This window comes from Enoplosus armatus, chromosome 13 (genome assembly GCF_043641665.1).
Source record: "Enoplosus armatus isolate fEnoArm2 chromosome 13, fEnoArm2.hap1, whole genome shotgun sequence".
NCBI lineage: Eukaryota > Metazoa > Chordata > Actinopteri > Centrarchiformes > Enoplosidae > Enoplosus > Enoplosus armatus.
The window spans coordinates 12,484,865-12,496,974 of record NC_092192.1 but is presented as its reverse complement, the minus strand read 5'-3'; the positions used below and the strand labels follow the sequence as shown (position 1 = coordinate 12,496,974).

The 12,110-nt window shown below is 41.1% G+C and overlaps 1 protein-coding gene across 3 annotated transcripts in view; it reads right to left on the bottom strand.

Moving 5' to 3' along the window:
* Positions 1–12,110, bottom strand: part of LOC139295552 (glutamate receptor ionotropic, kainate 1-like) — a 31,395-nt gene that overhangs the window by 4,580 nt on the left and 14,705 nt on the right. For 2 of the 3 annotated variants that reach the window (XM_070917752.1, XM_070917753.1), the window contains exons 8-14: positions 11,715–11,822; positions 7,917–8,030; positions 7,239–7,442; positions 5,882–6,105; positions 5,241–5,359; positions 2,954–3,171; positions 1,668–1,893 (exon numbers count right to left, since the gene is read on the bottom strand). In XM_070917752.1, coding sequence (XP_070773853.1) covers positions 1,668–1,893; positions 2,954–3,171; positions 5,241–5,359; positions 5,882–6,105; positions 7,239–7,442; positions 7,917–8,030; positions 11,715–11,822 — 1,213 coding nt within the window. Of the gene's footprint in view, positions 1–1,667; positions 1,894–2,953; positions 3,172–5,240; positions 5,360–5,881; positions 6,106–7,238; positions 7,443–7,916; positions 8,031–11,422; positions 11,468–11,714; positions 11,823–12,110 lie in introns of all 3 variants that reach the window. The other variant, XM_070917751.1, reaches the window with a different exon arrangement.

Here is a 12,110-nt window from a genome sequence, read left to right as displayed (position 1 = left end):
ATTAAAGCCATCACTGCAGTTTGCCTACATACTAGCTAGATATTGGGGTGGAGGATGACATCTGTAGCACAGCCACCCCATATATATAACTTGTTTTCACTATCCCTGACTGACATAAAAACACTGTTAATGTTGGGGAACAAGCATAATTTTCCTGTCACATCACCTGACCTGCTCTGGACTACACTCATGGACATGCAGACAGATGCTTCTCTTAGTGTCATACACTAAAAATCATCTCAGCGGTCAGCCACAGTATGTAACTGGTGTCTCCTTGCTTATGTGTTCTTCGTGTACACCTCTCTGCCTTTAGATCAAGCTTAGTTCTTGTATCTTTTACCAGCAATGAAAAGAGGCTGAATGCAGACAAATGGCGTGGGCTGAACTACCTGCACATAAAACTGAAATGGATTAGCAACTCCACTGCCCTCTACAAGGGGTTTCAGTGCCAATTTAACTTTCAGAGGAACATCTGGACAATTGCCATCTGCAGTACTGTGCTGCAGATATTCTCCCATTCTGCTGTGACCATCATTATATCCTACACAGCAGTGCAGGGTGAGAGCAGCCGACAACCCTATAATCCACAAGCTCGTCAGGAAGGTTGGCTTGCTGGCTGGAGTGGAACTGAGAGGTGTGTCAAACTACAGAGGCAATGCCTCTCACCCCCGACACAACGTGAGGATGGCATGTCAGGGGTGAGAGGCATTGCCAATGATTCTGCCTAAAGCCCCCCCCCCCAATGTATGTCCTGTACTTAGCAGCTTCTATGGATGGATGTGTGTAACTTATGCTCTCGGCAAAGACGGCTTGTGCTCAGCAAAACTACCCCAGTTTAGCAAAACATTTAACTGGCTCTACAGTGAGTCAGAAGGAGGGGGGGAATAATTTAAGATAACTAAAAGACAACAAAATAAAAGAAGACTAAAAAAATATCTAGAGAGGGAAAGAGAAAACACAAGAGAGACACAGGATGTTAAGTACTGCTTAAGTTAACATCCAACAGTACCAACTGCACACACAGTCCAGTGGGTTGACTCGCTTCCAGTGTAAGTTCTCAATCCAACAAACTGGCCTGAAACCTTACATGAACATTTGCACTGAACAGCTGGCAGAGCTTTTTGATGGAAGTGCATCTGCATGTCCAGGATAGCGGCTCTGCACTTGAACTCCTGAAGAATGAAATACCCACACTACAAAGCCTCCATTTACAGAAGTTCTATTGAAATTCTATTCTATCAACAGACCTGTCAGAGGGCCTTCACTGCATTTTAATATTCTCAGAAGAGCCTGTATGAATGTGACTTGTGCAGTATCTACCTGTCTGTGGCTTGTTTTCACTAACTTAGAGGCTAAATCTACCACAGAGAGCGAGCAATGACTGTTTCTCAATGTGTGTCTCAAAGTTACAAGGACAACTCCAAACTTTTCTTTAAAAGTACAATGTCAATAACTGTTTGCAACAACAAGTTCTGGTCTCATTTTCAATGAATATGGAATATGGAGTATTTTAAAACTATTGCTCCATTACAGTGACAAGACATTAAAAAGTGATACGACTGTTCTTTGGGGCTTTTCATTCTCCACTATCTGACAAAGATGGTGGTGAGGAGTAAATCTAGAGACACTATGTCCACATTTAACAATCTCTGTGTCATTCTTCTTACCGATGGGTGTTCCCACTCCGTAGCCCTTGGAGTCTATGAGTCCTCCGATCTGTGTGAGGTTGCAGTTTCTCTGGCTGATGTACTCAATGCTGGTGGACTCCATCAGCATGGCGTAGTCCGTCGTCAGGACCCGGGTGATGCCTTCCCTGTTGTTCTTAACCAGTGCAGTGTTCTTCCTGCTGCTCATAAACGCCCACATCTTCTCATAGGTGGAGATCTTTGATTTCTGCAGGCAAAAGTTGGTAAGAAGTGTTATGCATTGATACTCTATAGGCTATGTGTGTTTGTGGCTGCACATATACACACCATACATGTACTTAACTATATTTCAAATACTGTCATAAACACATTTAAGTTTGAAAGGATGTGTGGGACTCTATCTATCTTTGAGTGTGTGTCTTGCTGTGTGTGTGTGTGTGTGTGTGTGTGTGTGTGTCTCTTTGCTCAGTCAGAGAAAATGGGACAGCTGTGTTCTTAATCTCCTCCAGCTGATTCAATTTGTTCGAGCCATCAACACAGCCTGCTTCTTCCTATCCAGGCAGCCGTAATCACTGGCTGCAATCTGGGGGGATAAAGCCCTGCATGGATCACCCCTGCTGAGCCACCAGGATGCAAGGGGAGTGGGTGGCGGTGGGGGAAGGAAGTCACAGCCCTGCCTGAGGACATCGGTACAGTTATACATTAACTAAATGCATGAAGTAAAAAGTTAATATATGTTTAACTTCAACACTGACACCCCAAAACACAAACACAAGTAGTCTTAATACACATCTTCTCCACTTCCCATCATATACTCACCTCTTGATGCATCTACGTTGCCTTTAATTAAAGTAAATGCTTTTTCTCTGTCTTTAGATTTTTTTTCATGGGATGTTTGGAAAAGATACAGGATGATGAAGGAGCAGCTGAGGGAACCTTAATGACTCTGATTTTATGGAAGTGAAGGGACTGTACCACTGTGCAGGCACAGTTAAAAACCAAGATGACTGAAAATAGAGAGGTATAGCGCGAACTGCTTGGTTTTACTAAAAGAAAAACATTTTACTGAAGAAAAGAATATTCAAATTAAGGATTTTATGTATCTAATGTGGGGAATTATACTAAATATGGATGAGGGCTTTCATTTGACGTCTGCTGCAATACTTCAATTCACCAACATAATATGACAGGATCTACAACTTGACATTAACTTTTGAAAAAGTAAAAAGGCACTTCTGCATAGTAATTTCAACTATTACTTTTTGTGCTGTGACTTTGATAAAGTTAAAAGCCTTCAGCAGCTGCACCTTGAAGAAAGTCATGGTGGATCCATCCCTCACTGCCCCGTATTCAATCCTGGTCTGCTTCGCCAGGTCATCTGCCGAGTCGATGGGCGCATCCATTCGTTCCACAGTGAGGAAGGCAGCCAAGTTGGCCGTGTAGGATGAGATGATGATTAAGGTGAAGAACCACCAGATACCCCCAACTATACGAGTGGACAGAGCCTTAGGCATCAGCTCCGAGCCTAGAAGCATAGAGATGGGGAACAAAAGGTTTAAAAGTAACAGAATGGTAAGAAGTGCAGTTTGTGTGTGTACTATGTGTAGATGCTCTAAAAAAATGAAAAAACATCTATATTGTTCCAAAGCGAAGTCAAGTACTCCGGTCCAAATGGGGTTCTTCTTAATAGCTGGTTTCACACCAGAGCTCCAATTGGATTTTCACCTCAGCCCTGAATGATAAATTGTGCACCTCTTCATACAGTTTGTTTTCCCCCTCTCTGCACTACTTGTCTGGTCTGCAACACAGAGTTACAAAAAAATGGATCAGTGTGAAAAAGCAAACATAATAGAGAAAGAAAGCACAAATTATAAGAACTAAATGCAAAAGATCCAAGACAAAAGAATGCTGAATATAAACGAAATGAGGAAATACATTATGCCAAAAATGTAATCACAACATGAAACTGAAAAAAGCGGATTGAGCACCTCCCTGTGCAGAGAAAAGAAGCAACGAAAAAAGGTGAATGAAATTGAGGGATACAATTACCTTTAATTAACCTTAATTAACTATGCTTGTAGAGTAAAAGATTCTGGAGGGTTGCTTGAACAGCAATGTATCTATGATAGCAGTTACTCCCAGGCACATTTCACAGAAAGCGCAAGGCAACTACCACACTGCTAGGTTACACACACACACACACACACACACACACGCCACACACATGCAGAATATGAGACACCTAGCTCACAGCACATGCACTATAAACCCCGTCTGAGCCTGTTTGTGATAAGATGAAAATGTATAATTGGACTCTTGCTGCAGTTCAGCAGGACACAGGATGTCGAAGGTTTATCATTAATCTGGTGTACGGATCAGAAATCAAAATAACGTTATTAATGAAAGCTTCCCTTACTTGTCTCTTCATTTATCAATACTGCCGCATTTCTGAAGAACTGATAAAAATGACAAATATAGCTTGTCGTGAGCCAAATCTCAACATTTCATCAGCATTGCCAGTTTGTTGTGGACTGGTGTTCTCAGAAGGTTTGTTCATTCACCCGTCCAATCGGGCATGTCGGACTTATCCTGCCCAAATCTCCTGCCTTGAGGGAGGTCAAGTCCCCATGAAGTGCAACATAATTCTTATAACAGGGTATGGTTGCAATTAATGGGGACTGGATCCAGGCTACATGGAACGGGAATTCGCAGAAAAAAAGGGAGGCGAATATTGATGTTTTGAATTGAACAGCTTAGAGCAGAGTTTACAGAGTCAGTACAGTCTTTACTGCTGTACAGGGAGCTCACTAGTCAGCTATACAGTAAGGGCTTTGCAGCCTTTGCTATTAGTAATCCTGTAAACCTGCAATAACTGAGTCGTGTTTCTGACCACCTGACAAATTTCAGTCCAATATTCAATGTCCTTTTTGCTCTGATCTGGTTTCCACTCTACCACCAGATGGAAATTTTAGCTGCTAAATGCTCTGCCATGTTCACCAGCTAGTAGGTAGTGTATAGTGGGTTTTATTAAAAACAGCTGCCAGCTGCAACCAAAAACAACACTGGTGAGAGCAGTAAGAGTGAAGTTGTGGGCCAAAAAAACAAACCAAAAACCACTATAAAGTTCTGGGTTTGTCACTAGGAGCTACTGAGACTCATTACAGTAACTGCCCCAAAATTACATGTTAATGTTCAAGTGACAAACCCCCCAAGTGGCTGTAGTAATTACGATGGTGGAAAAGGAGGAAATAAAGTGATATTGTTATAGAGCAACAAATTCTAGACTTCGAACTTTAACAAAGGAGACCACCGTTCACTTCCAATTTCAAACTGTCAGTCAACGTTAAGTAGTCGTTCTAAACCAAACCAGGATCTTTCCCTAAACCTGACCAAGTTGTTTATTTGCACAGCACAGACAAATGATGCCATCCTGCTGACGTTCCATCAGAAAGCTCTTCTAGTGTCATTAAATGACATTTTGTAATTTAATTTGGAGGACTTTTTGGAGCAACCTCTTTCACAGACAAGTAGTCATTTGATCCATTGCTAATACACAAATATCAATTATAACCGCTTTAACTGTGAGCTAAATACCTTGCCGCATGAGAGCTCCAACGCCAAACCAAAAACTGTTGAGTAAAGTGAAATTGTTCTGTATGAGAGTCGAGGACGGGTTGCATGGATGTGGGTTGTACCACTCATATGGAGTAAACCTGCAACACAAATAAAAGAACAGAGAGAAAAATACATTTCAATATCAGCAGGAAAGATCCAAAATCTAAAAAAGCAAAACCTCCTCTAGATTAGCTACATTAGCTCATGGGGGCTCTCCAGTTCTTCTCCAGTACAATCTTAGTTATGGGTTGCTAGGTGCAATCCGCTGGCAGGGGTTTTGCACGCTACCTGAGACGGAGGTGAAGAGCGACCACAATGGAAGCCAATCTGGCAGCTAAAAGTATAGTTTTGATTATTTCAGAATAGCTATGCAAAATTAGAAATTTGCTGAAGCATAGATACACCAATTATTCCTGGATATTTGTAATTATTGTTCTTTATTTGTGAATTTGATGCATCAGGCATGATTCTGCGAGCTTGTGGCAAAGCTGACTGTCTGTGGACGGTTCTGGAAGCAGCTACCATCTATATGTCCTACAGTATACCCTCAGTAACACAATATATTTTTTCATCCCATCATACATCATCTCATTATCACAGGCATCAATCCATCCTCTTACCTGGCAATCACAAAGAGCACACAGCTAACTCCTGTGCAGGCTAGCAGTACGTACATCCAGATGTCCGGAGACAGGGGATTAAGGAAGGAGAACACGCCCGGATTGGTGCCGTTAGGTTTGCGGTACAGGATGCTGATACCTAAGGTCATGAAGGGCTTGGAGAAGTCGATTACTTTCTCTCTAACATAGGTGATGGTCAAGGGAGCCACAGCAAGGTCTGCAACCTTGAAAAGCCAGAAGACGAAGTAAGATACTACATGTGAATGGTTCTCAAGGTTACATGTGGCTTCTAATAATAATATAATATAAAGCTACAAGAGAATCATGGAGGAAAATGACACATTGTTACCCTGGTGACAGGCAACTGGTGATGAGAGTAAGTAGAATTCATTCATAATTCATAATCATGGTCAACCAAGCCCAGTTTATATAGCCAGAGGGGGCAACTGGTCCAAACAAGACCATTGATTATACTGTACCTCCTACTGATATTATCAAAGGAACGTGATTCTACTGGTCTGGAAACACATCGCCCTGCAAACAGGCTTCATTACTGTGAACGTAATTGTAGACTGATTTGTCAATTAATTGTCAAAGCAGAATTTTTATCCATATTACGACCCTATAGGAGCTGATTCATGAGGTGGACCTTTAATTCATTTTTAATATAGTACCCTAAATTTCACTTGGTCTGGAGCAGTTTAGCCATGAAGAAAAGTGGCGGAAAGTAACTAAGTACATTTACGCAAGTACTGTATCGATGTTCAGTTCTGAGGTACTTGTAGTAAACTTAAACGTATTTCCAATTTATGATACTTTATACGTCTACTCGACTACATTTTATTGACAGCTAGAGTTACTGCTTACTTTTTGCATTAAGATCTTACATTATAAAAACTAAAATCTTATAAAATAGCCATTGGAGGGTTTGGGAACTGCTGGACTGAACTACCTGTATAAAGCAGTTAAAAGTAGCTCCACCTCAACCAATTATAACAGTAAAATTCCAGGTACACATTCATGCAACAGTATTAATCTGATAATGTCAGATGTAAAAATATTCATTACTTTTGATACTTTAAGTACATTTTGCTGATAATACTTCTGTACTTAGTAGGATTTTAAATGCAGGATGGTTTGAATGTTTTTACATTGTGGTATTGGTACTTTTATGTAAGTAAAAGATCTGAATACTTCCTCTACCAGTGAGAATAGGTTGTGGTTATGGTATATATGTTCACATTAAACCAAAAGGCTAGGGTTATGCTCACATGTCGCTCATTAACCCAGTACGCCTCCCAGCTAACTAATATACCTGTGAATAGGAACTCTTGTGGAGTGACTGCTATTAACTCACGTGGTCGATCAGCTCCCGGACCATCCCGTTCCACTCTCCCTTGTCATTCTGGGCTCCGTATTTCCCATCAGCCACCAGTCTGACTTCGTATGTGAAACCCAAGATGTTGGAGAGCTCTTTCAAAAGGTCCAGGCAGTAACCCTCGAAACGATCATTCCCAATCAGCTCCTTGTCTGACTTTTTATGCATCACATATGGATTTTCCTGCATGGTAAAAAAAAACAAAACGCTGCATTTCACAGTTTTCAAGATTGTGATTGAATTCTTTGTACACTATCACACCAGATGCTAAGCAAAAGGCAGCTGAATTTGGAGGTTTAATCTTGAAGATGCTTCACCACTTCATCAGTGCTCAGAGCTGATGACCCTCAAAACGTCTAACAAATCCAGTTGTCCTTGAATTACTATGCCTGAATATTCTATGACTTACTCTTGATGACTTGACTTAAATACATTTTCTTCTATGCTAGCTTTTTCTCTGGCCAAGTGCAAATTAGACAGAATTATGAAAATACAAATTCAGACTAACTATCCAGTTGAGATTTTCCTTCACCATGTCCCTCTCCCCTCTCATTGTATTTCCTCTGTTGCCCCCTGTCTACGCTCTACACATCCCATATGTACTCCCCTCCTTCTCCCTATGCTGTCCTCTGTTTAACCTTCCTCATTCCTCCTCACCAGTATCGTGGTGACAATGAGAGTCCTGTTAGCCAGAGAGTCTGTCACATTGTTATTCTTGTCTCGGTGGGACTCCGTCAGGTTCATCCCCCTGTATGAGTTCCACACAGCGATCTGGAAAGGCAAACAGGGCTTTAGATTCATTGAACCACATTTCCTGCTTCTTCTGTTAAAGCTTTGCATTTGGCTGCATTTGCATCATTAATGATCACTGACACTCGCCGTTAAAGGAAAGAAGCTGATTGATTATTCTTATTATCTCTGACACCAAATATACAGAGCCTGATATAGTCTCTAAGTCTCGACAGGAAACTAGAAACTGCTTCGATACACTGCATATTAATCTTATTTTCTGATTCGTCGAACAGAAAAATGAAAAAGAAGTAAAAATGTTAAAAGACCTGATACTTCTGGCTCATTTTCAACCTTCTGCTCCATTCACTATTCTATAATATTTCCCTTTGCTCAGATTTGCTCTGATCATTCTGGCAAAGTGCCAAAAAACTTCATTTTATGTACAGTGAATATGAAAATGAAGAAGTAGTTTGCTGCTGATTGTGTGCATCAGGCAAAAGTTTACAGCTAATCTGGAGAAAACCAATATCATTCCTGTTGTGTGCAGCAGTTTATCGGACTCTCAGGTATTGAACATATTGTGCAGCCTGAACAACGAAGCTGTTTTTCATCACAAATGTGAAGACAACAATTTCTGATGATGAATTATTGCTTTGGATTGGCATGTGTTGGCATTTATATTTCATTCCGTTTGAATCCGAAATAAATCCTACTGACAGCAGAAAGAAGTCCAATTTTGAATGTTGTGTACTGAAAAGGACGCATATAAAAATAGCAGACACATGTTAATTACAATAACTGTTGTGATAGTCCCTTGATAACTTTTGTGCATATTATTACTGGGAATATATATCGACAAAAAAATAATCGGTAACTACTTTAATAATCGTTTGTTGTTGATTTGTTGCTTATGTTATAATAAACTGAATCTTTTTAGGTTTTTGACTGCTGGTCGGACAGAACAAGACATTTGATGACATTTCCCTGGGATTTAGGAAATTATTTTTTTTCTGACATGTTATAGACCAAATGATTAATCGATTCATTGAGAATCAATAATGAAAATAATCGTTGGTTGCAGCAATACTTCTATATGATGATGAGGAATTGGAATATCACACAGTGGGGACAGTATGAATGAAGAAGGGCAGGTTCAGACAGGGTGAGGCGGGGTAGAGGACGGCATGGTGTCTGTCCTCCACACTGTCACAGTAACTGTAAATGAGAGTGTCCGGTTCATCAGACCGGGCGCTATAATCCAGACAGTTATCAGATTTGGCGTCTGGCAGCTGGATTTTGACCCTTTCAAATCCCCCGACTGGTTAAGAGCAGAGCAAAGGTCAAGGGGGCTCATGACAGTGATGCAATGAAGTTAAGTGCATTAAATGAGCAAGCTTCATTGTAAATAAGAAATAAAGCAAGTGACGGAGACAAGCTTTCCTCCTTTTGCCGTTCAGTCTGTGAACGAAAAAGTAATGAATTTGGGTATTCTTAGTGAGAAACAATGGCCCACTCTTTCATTCACTGCAGAAGAAGATGAGTAGTAGTGAACGCATCAGTACCTCCTATTAAACTGAGCTCTATAGAAGGTACTGTCTTATTTTTCACAATTTATTTTTCAGAAAAGAGCTGTGTGGGATTACCTTTTGGAAAAGATAACATGCTTTTCGCTCCTCATTACGTTCTATCTTATTCTGTTCACCCAGTCAGACAGACAGAAAATACGCTCACTTATAACCTTGCTAAAAGCACTCTATATCTCCACCGTGGCACTTTCACAAGGGTCCACTCTGTGCAGGAGTCCATAAATCTGTCTTATCTTTGGACACTGCAGATGAAGAACACAGTGAATGAATGGGCTTGGATTTAATTAATTGCATTGTCCTCAATCTCAAAGATAAATGGACAAAGTGAGAACAATATTTTTTGGATGTGTGGAGGGTATTTTGCTCTCAGACTGTGCAAGTTGTATGTTTATAACAGTGTTATTTTTGAGAAATATCATCAACTGCACAGTTAGTCAGTTTGAAGTTTAAGTAACAAAGTAATCTGACCTAATGCTAAAATATAGCCTAGAACTACTGCACAGCATACAGTCATCATCTTTTAAACCCCTAAATCATGGATTTACTGTGTGTAGCCTTGCAAAATTTATCGTGTGTACCAGAGAAGCTTCCAACAACAAAGTGTGCTATAAAAACTGACAGGAATTCTCTCTCATACGCTGGGAGTAAAAATGTTATCTATGAATCCTAAAGCTCATCTCCATCCAGAACCAAATCAGACTGGAAAACCGTTACCAGAGAGCAGGAGACATACTAAGCCAGGCCAAGAAAGCTTAGACGTGGGGGGGGTAACGTTATTTCCAGAAAGTCAACAACTTTAAGAGAAGATACTTTATTTCCCAGGAGACTTCCACTTTGTTTAGTCCCATCAACCCCTTCAGAGTGTATTTAACACTCCAGTGCCCAAGAACTGACACAACTGCAACGGACTGATAATTCGTTTTTTCATGACCATAAAGTCAAGCGTCTTATGTGATGTGCTTACCATGTTGTGGTATTTCCTCTGAGGGGAGGCTTTTGAGGGCTAAAAGTACTGAATGGAATTAAAATTACAGTATAAATCACTGCTTCTGCACCTTGACAGCTGCTGCCTGCCTACATACCTGTCTGTCTCGCAACTGAGACAGACGGAAGAGGAAGAACTTACTGACAGCAAACTGTGTTTGAGGGGATGAATTAATTCAACATTCGTTCTTTCATTCGTCTAAGTGGTTTCAAGGTGATAAGCAGAGCTTAATTTGACATAGAACGATTTGATAAGAACAAGGCTGATTTGATACACATCTTTAACAATAGCATTGGAGGGAGCTTTTAACTTGTGTCAACTGAAGCTCAACAAAGGAAATCTCTTGCAGAAAGTCTTGATGCCCGACTTACGCTGTCGTCTCCTCTGCTAGCTGGATCCCTCTTGGCTGCAATTAAATACTGCTCGCCTGTATGATTGCCATGAAAGTATGAAGGCAGTCTAATAGTGAAGCACATTATAAGTAGTGGACTGACAAAAGTGGAGGATTGGTCAGATAGATTCACTTATTTTTGTCTTATTACATTAAATGAAATTTCAGGACTTACATCTTACTTCTAACTGAGGTATCGTTATGTCTACTGAAACAACGGGGCATAATATTTTGTCAACAGCTGCTGACAAAGTTTGGGCAAGTGTCAGAGCAATGGCTGGACCCAAACACAGGGAAAACTGAAATGTCAAATACATGGCACTGCTGTACACAAGCTCAGTGAAGAGAAACAAGGTTGACAAGGCAAGGAGCATGGAGGTGAGTGGCATACAGAGTGAGAAAAGACGGAAGAGAATCGAGGGGAGTGCGTACAACAAAGGCTTGGACCAAACATGGCACTGGCACAAACCTTGATCCACCTTTTCGTGAGGCGACTTCCCCCCTCCACAACACCCTTTGAAAATGTGAAGAGGGCAAGATGAAGCGTAGACAGTGTGGAAAGAAATAATCAGTTGTCGCAGCGTTATTGAAATTCATGACTGGACAAACCAAATAATAAACGTGTGGATGGATTATAGGAAACAACATCTCTACGGTACCTCTCTCTCTTTCATACACACACATGCCTTAATGGAATGAATCAGCCAGTGTGGAAGCAGCATGAGAGAGGTGTAATTGGCTGTTCCAGGCCTTGTGCTCACCCTGGCAGTGCCGTCCTCTTTGAGGCTGATGATGTCCAAATCAAAGTCTCTCCTCAGGCCATCCGTCTTATTAAGAACAATGTGCCCTGTCAGTCCGTCCCACTGTGCCTACGGAGAAGAGATGCAGAGGGAGAGAGAGGAGTGGGAGATAGTCTCAAATGCCGTCTGAGTTTAGTGAGTGCACGCGCGGAGCCTCATTGAAGCTCTGGTGCAGACTCCCAGGAGGCGAAGTGAAGGGGATCGAGGCAGCGAGAAAAAGTCAGCGTTGACAGACGACTGGAGGTCTCGCTGGATCACGTCAGGTGAAGGCTTGAAGACGTCTACAGGTTGTTCTGTGATGCAATCTCACTATGCATGAAAGTTTGACTACATTTATATGGATATCCAAATAGTTCA